The sequence below is a fragment of the Oratosquilla oratoria genome, chromosome 2 (genome assembly GCF_046742065.1).
Source record: "Oratosquilla oratoria isolate Oo_2021 chromosome 2, ASM4674206v1, whole genome shotgun sequence".
NCBI classification, from domain to species: Eukaryota; Metazoa; Arthropoda; class Malacostraca; order Stomatopoda; family Squillidae; genus Oratosquilla; species Oratosquilla oratoria.
This window is the reverse complement of record NC_134778.1, coordinates 2,364,521-2,371,132: the sequence shown is the minus strand read 5'-3', so window position 1 is coordinate 2,371,132 and position 6,612 is coordinate 2,364,521. Positions and strand designations below refer to the sequence as shown.

Sequence of the window (6,612 nt, the reverse complement as noted above, 5' to 3'; positions counted from 1 at the left end):
ATAATGCAAGTACACAACTAGCACATATCTAGGACACAACTAACACACAGTCGAAGAGTAGTATTGAACAAGTGAAGGCCTAGTGTAGGCCTTATGGTCTCTTGCAGTCTCCTTCATTCTTACGTTCTTATGTTAAGAACCACTATGTTTTTTCCTGGATCGTTCCTATCACCTTCGTTCCTCATACGTTCTCAGTTTCCTGTTTTCTTATGCGATGCAACAAACTCATGCGGAATTGTGACCTCCAGTAAAGGATTGTCTTTTCTTGAAAAAAAAGGTCTTCCTCCTTCCTCATATCTTTTTCTATCCTTATCTCTTCACTTTTTCTCTTTTTTCTTCCTTTTTAATGCTAATCCATCCATATTATTATCTTCCTTATACTGTTCCTCTTCCTTTGTCATTATCACTTCTCAGTCTTTCCTGGAATGATTTCTTCCTTCTCTTTTTCTTTCTTCCTCCTTTATTCTTATTTATTTTTGTATTCTTATTTCTCTCCCTGTGGTCCGTCCGCCTCATTCCTCTCCCCTATCCCATACCGGATATTGATTGCATTTCTTTTAATCAATGTCTTCAGAAGTTCATTGACATCCCTAAGGGCCAAATCACTCTCCATTCTTTTACGACTGAAGACTCTCCACTATTTTTTTTTTTTTTTTTTTTACTTTTTTTTTTTTTTTTTTTTTTACAAAGGATTACAAGGGCGGAGCATGCCGACAGGAGACCTTTTGGTCCATAACTAGGTCGGATGTGAAATATATATATATATATATGTATATATATATATATATATATATATATATATTTATATATATATATATTTTTATATATACATATATATATGTATGAATATATATATATATATATTTATATATATATAATGATAATAAATCAGATGATATAAGATAGAATTTAATATAATTAAAATTATAATAATGTGAATAATAATAAAGTAAATAAATGCATAGGTATAGTAAAATAATAAACAGGTAAATAGTAATTAATAATGATAAATTGACAGATAAATAATAATAAATAAAAATCAAGTATATAGTAAAAAAAAACAGACAAATAATAACAAACAAATAAACAAATATAAAACAATGACAGTCATTACAACATCTTGCTTAGAAGTTTATATAAACGAATCTTAAAGCTTCGAACTGAACTACATTGCACTGCCTCTGCAGGAAGTTTATTCCATTCATTAACTACACGGTTGACGAAGTTGTTTCTACCCTATTCCAAATTAAATCTATTTCCTGACAGTTTGAGACCATTATTTCTTGTCGGATTCTCATTCAGTGTAAAAACTTTGTCACTTTTGATGTTGTCAATCCCCTTTAGAATCTTAAAGACCTGTACCAAGTCACCTCTGAGTCTACGCTCTTTTAGGGAAAACAGATTCATATGTTTTAGTAAATTTTCGTATGATTTATTTTCTATATTTCCGTTCTGCTACCCGCGTTTACTACCTCTTCAGTGGAATATTGCGCCCCCCACCCCCCCAAGTTTAATGTGATTCTTGAGAGAGAATCCAGGTTTTTTTCAGCTATTCCTTAATACTTTATTTTTTTCTTCCTGTTGTTGTGCAGGAGATTCCTCGTGGCGCATCTATTTTACCAATCCTTCTCGCTTTCTCCTCCTACCCGTTCGCCCACTCTCCTGTGTTTCTTACAAGAGACACCAGCTATTCTGTAAGAATTTTTTTTTCTTTTCTCCCTGATGAGTTTCTTCATGGTACATTTATTATTTGAGAAAGATCGCTGGCTGAGCGGGTTAGGGCGTCGTTACTTGCAGCGAAGGTCGAGGTGAGGGCGGTTCGAATCCTGCCACCGGCGAAGTTGAACCAAGGGCATGGTTCATTAAATCCCACGCTACAAAGCCCTCTGTGAGGGGCACCGTCCTAGCCTCCCGATAAGGGGGAGTGTGTGACGTTAAAACATATCATCACATTTATTTTGACCATCTCTCTTGCTTCTTCCTCATACCTGTTCTCCAGTGTTCCTGGAAAGAGACCCCAGACTCTTTCCAGGTATTCTTTAAGAAATTTTCTTTTTCTTCCTGATGCTGTGCAGGAGCTTCCTCGTGGTGCGAGGGAAGGGGAGGTGCGGCATGTGCCCAAGCCAGCATACTGACAAGTGTCGGTTCTCGTCGGTCATTGATAAAGATGGATGCTGTTACATCTGCGGAAAGGTTATCTTATATTTTAATTTTATTTTTCTGTAGGTTTCGTCTGTGCGTTCCTGTATCAGTCCCTCTCTATCTGTGTCTTCAGATTGTGCATAGTTATATATTCTACAGTCACGAGCAAAAGTTTTGATCCAACCAGTGTTTTTCATGATACAAAATTCAAATTCTTTGTCTGGCATCTTATTCTTGTATATTCACGAAAATTACTTAACTGATAATTAAATACTACGAATGGAAAATATATTCCGTGCCAGCAACAACAAAATTTGTATTGACGTTGTTTGAACTGTAGCGTGGGTCAAAAGTTTTGCTCGTAATTGTACATTCTTCAGACACACGTTGTTGAATCAGATGGCTGATTCTGCATTACAAAGATTCTTAACCGTGTTTTCTGTTCTTCTTGTGATCTTTTTTTTATATATATACTTGACTGGTCCTGTTTTCCTGTGTTAGTTTCTTTCTTCCTGTTTCCTCAGATTGTCAACAATGATGTGTTGTATATCTATCAGACACACGTTGCTGAACCTGATGGCTGATTCTGCATTACAAAGCTTCTTAACCGTGTTTTCTGTTCTTCTTATGATCTTTTTTTTTTCTGACTGGTCCTGTTTCCCTGTGTTAGCTTCTTTCTGTTTCCTCGGATTGTCAACACTTATGTGTTGTATATCTATCAGACACACGTTGCTGAATGTGATTGAGAATTTTGTATTACAAAGCTTTTCAGCCATGTTTTCTATTCTCTTTCTGATTTTTCATTTTTCTTACTGATATCTCGGTAAGTAGTAAGTTTCTAGAATTCCCGAATTGTGGACCTACAAGCCCTCTCATATATGAGACGGTCCACAGACGATGAGACCGTGAACTAATCTAGTCTGAGGCCAGTTAAGACTGTCCTAACTGACTCACTCTTCCACATTGATTGAAATTATGACCTCACAAGCTCACTTGTGATTTTTCCCACTCTGAAACTATGACCTACACTAATAGCCACCTCATCCGTTAAATACCATACCCCTCAAACAGTTACCCATACTTTATCTGTGGATTATCCAAAGGACTAAATCCGCCCTATCCTGTAATAATAATTTAAAAAAAAATCACTAAAGGTGAACTGGGTTCCACCCTACACTCGGAAGGACCTCTAATCAGAAGGCCCAGAAGTCACAAGGCCCAGTAGAGTCAGAAGGACCGGTAGTCAGATTTTTTTATGTTAGTTATGGTATAATTTAAATGAAAAAGATTGCTAGTTAGGTTAGGTAAGGTTAGATTAGGTTTGGTTAAGTTAGGTTAGATTAGGTTATAGTACAAGCAAATATTTGATTATGACTAACAGCTGCAATCACACACAAAAAATACGTATAGTAAAGTACACGAGGAGACAACAATTTGATCATTAGAAGTAGCTCCATGATATATAGAGAACTAATAATAAATAAAAGATTCCTGGTTTCTGACTATCCTTTCTCCTATATTCCTAGGTCTGAGACCGAAAAATTTCCTGAGCAAAAAATTATTTTGGTTACAGTATATCTTACCAATTGTATGAATACTGGACCTTCTGACTTGAGGTCCTTCTGAGTATAGGGCTGGACCCAGCGAACTCAGCTGATAAAGGCTCGTAAGAACCAAACTTCGGAAAATTAACCAATGCTACCTCGCCATGGTCACCTTCGAATATCTTGTTCCCAGACTTCAGGAAAGAAGGGTACAAAACAACTATGAGAAGCTTTGTAATGAAGGATTAGCCATCACATTGAACGTGTCTAAAATATAAACCAACTCCCTGTTTATACTCTCAGTATATATATATATATATATATATATATATATATATATATATATATATATATATATATATATATGTATATATATATATATATATATATATATATATATATATATATATATATATATATACATATACATGTATATAATAAACATGTTTGTATATGTATGTATGTGTATGTGTGTGTGTGTGTGTGTGTGTGTGTGTGTGTGTGTGTGTGTGTGTGTGTGTGTGTGTGTGTGTGTGTGTGTGTGTGTGTGTGTGTGTGTGTGTGTGTGTGTGTATGTGTGTGTGTATGTGTGTGTGTATGTGTGTGTATATATATATGTGTGTGTGTGTGTGTGTGTGTGTGTGTGTGTGTGTGTGTGTGTGTGTGTGTGTGTGTGTGTGTGTGTGTGTGTGTGTGTGTGTGTGTGTGTGTGTGTGTGTGTGTGTATGTATGTATGTATGTATGTATGTATGTATATATGTATGTATGTATGTATGTATGTATGTATGTATGTATGTATGTATGTATGTATGTATGTATGTATGTATGTATGTATGTATGTATGTATGTATGTATGTATGTCTTGGGCAACTCGCTTTGAGCACCAACGTCTCACTTAGACTTATCTGGTCCCTAATATCCGGTGACTGATCAAATGTCCCTTAATATCCGCCTTGGGACAGTGAAACTATTACTTGTACGTTACTTAGAGTCTATAGTTACTGCCAATAAGTACTTGATACAATTCTTCGTATGTCAGACATTGTGTAGTATATTAACTATTAACTTTTTCTTCTCGTGGTAAAGAGTAATTTATGTTTTTATTCTGGCTAACGGCTGCTGATTATCTTCAGCATTTCAGCATACTTCCTTCCTAATTAATAGTAACTTGAGCATGGCAAGTCGCCGTAGTTTAATACAGATTATCTCAGACAGCCCAGTCACTGTAGCTTTCAGCTCCATAAATCCAACCCGAGTGTTGATGAACCAAAAAGGTCTCCTGTCGGCATGCTCCGCCTTTGTAATCCTTTGTAATGAACAGTATTAGTTTCATGGAATCAGTAGTTGATGTGCAGAAATGTGTTTTAGTGACACTTCTACTTGCTGGGAGTAGAGTATTATTGGATAAGATCTATCTTAAGATATTCATTCTTTCTATTACTCCCCCACCCCAGGGTTTCTTCCATCGTTGTAATAACGACCGGGAATGTGCTTTTGACATGCGCTGTCAAATCATGGACAGTAACTTCGTCTTCTTCTTCAGGAGGGCCAAGTTCTGCTTTCCAGACATCTCACACGAGGACATCTCCATTCGTCTGCCACTTTTCTAAACATGAGTACTCTCAAGAAAGGGAGAGTCGACATTTCTTTATTGATTATTTGAGTGAAGCCCTAAACACTCGTGTTGTAAAATCCAAATTGTTATGAAGACCATATTCTAATGCATGACTATAACTCTAGAAATCTGAATGGAATGTTATAAACATAACTTGGTTATTTTCCTGTACTGATCAATCAAATCTAAATTACATATATATACATGTCTTTCATTTTGTAAATCTTAATGACATCCTACAAAGCACACCAGATCAACATTTCGTCATTATCATTTCTTTATGCGTCAGTAATATATCTTCCTACCTCCATCCTTTGATACCTCCTTCCTTCTCCTTATTATCACCCACACCTCCGCCTTCCTTAGCTCTAAACTTTACATAAGTTCTCCTTAGTACATCATAAAGCCAAATATACTTTCCAGTTTCCAGCCATATGCTAGAACTCCACTTATGTCCGCTGAATAAGAGTAAGGAAAAGGGGTTTACATCAACTTGAGGTATGATAGTCAGTACTAAAGTATTTCATGCAAGATACGTTCCAGTGGTGGTATTTCTCAAGAGAAATCCAGAGGGGAACTCTAGCACGTCATTCTCCATAGGGACCCCATCCACGGTGCGATCTGGTTGGATCCGACCAGATTGGATCATGTATCTATGTCGGACAAACCAAAACCAGTACATACACGATCCAGTCTAGTCGAATCCGACCAGATCTGTCCGGCGACCTCAAGACCAGATCGCATCGTGGATGGGGTACTTTAGGCCGGAACATAATATAAGAATGGAGGAGACTCCAGAGGACCATTATGCCTACACTAGGCAGTTCCATCTCCAAAACCTAAGAGGCCGTCTTGAAATTAACAAGGGTTCAAAAAAGTCATACCATAATCCTGTCTAGTAACAAATCATTTGAAGAAATTCAGAGACTCGTTTCTATGTCTATAACAAATTATATCTAATGTGTCACCTCCAAAGGTATCGTGGCGAAGTGTGCAGGCTATATTGTCATCCAGAGGGTTGGACCATTTAAAACCATTAACTTAACACAGGAAATACTTGTGTGTGATTCACCATGGTCTTGGATCAAGTGTTGGACTCATGATCGACAGCTATTTCCCTCCAGGAGGAGAGCTCAGAGCTCATATAGGGCCGATCTATGGGTAATGTTGTGACCTTACACGCACGCACGCACACACGCAACTCCCCGCCCACGAGAGTTGGAATAATGACTCCCAGTGCAGCGATACTAAAATTATTTCAGCCATGGGCGGGATTTAAACCCGGACCGCCGAAGTGAAGGCCGGGAACTC

General features: G+C 37.2%; 1 protein-coding gene across 3 annotated transcripts in view; it reads left to right on the top strand.

Annotated features, from left to right (window-relative positions):
• The window catches only part of LOC143036793 (uncharacterized), a 9,426-nt gene extending 3,924 nt beyond the window's left edge, over nt 1-5,502 (top strand). Inside the window, exons 2-3 of one of the 3 annotated variants that reach the window (XM_076204559.1) lie at nt 2,076-2,193; nt 5,230-5,502. In XM_076204559.1, the coding sequence (XP_076060674.1) occupies nt 2,076-2,193; nt 5,230-5,349 (238 nt within the window). In that variant the 3' untranslated portion in view covers nt 5,350-5,502. Of the gene's footprint in view, nt 1-2,032; nt 2,194-5,140 lie in introns of all 3 variants that reach the window. The other 2 variants (XM_076204548.1, XM_076204539.1) reach the window with 2 other exon arrangements.
• Nucleotides 5,503-6,612: the final 1,110 nt, after the last annotated feature.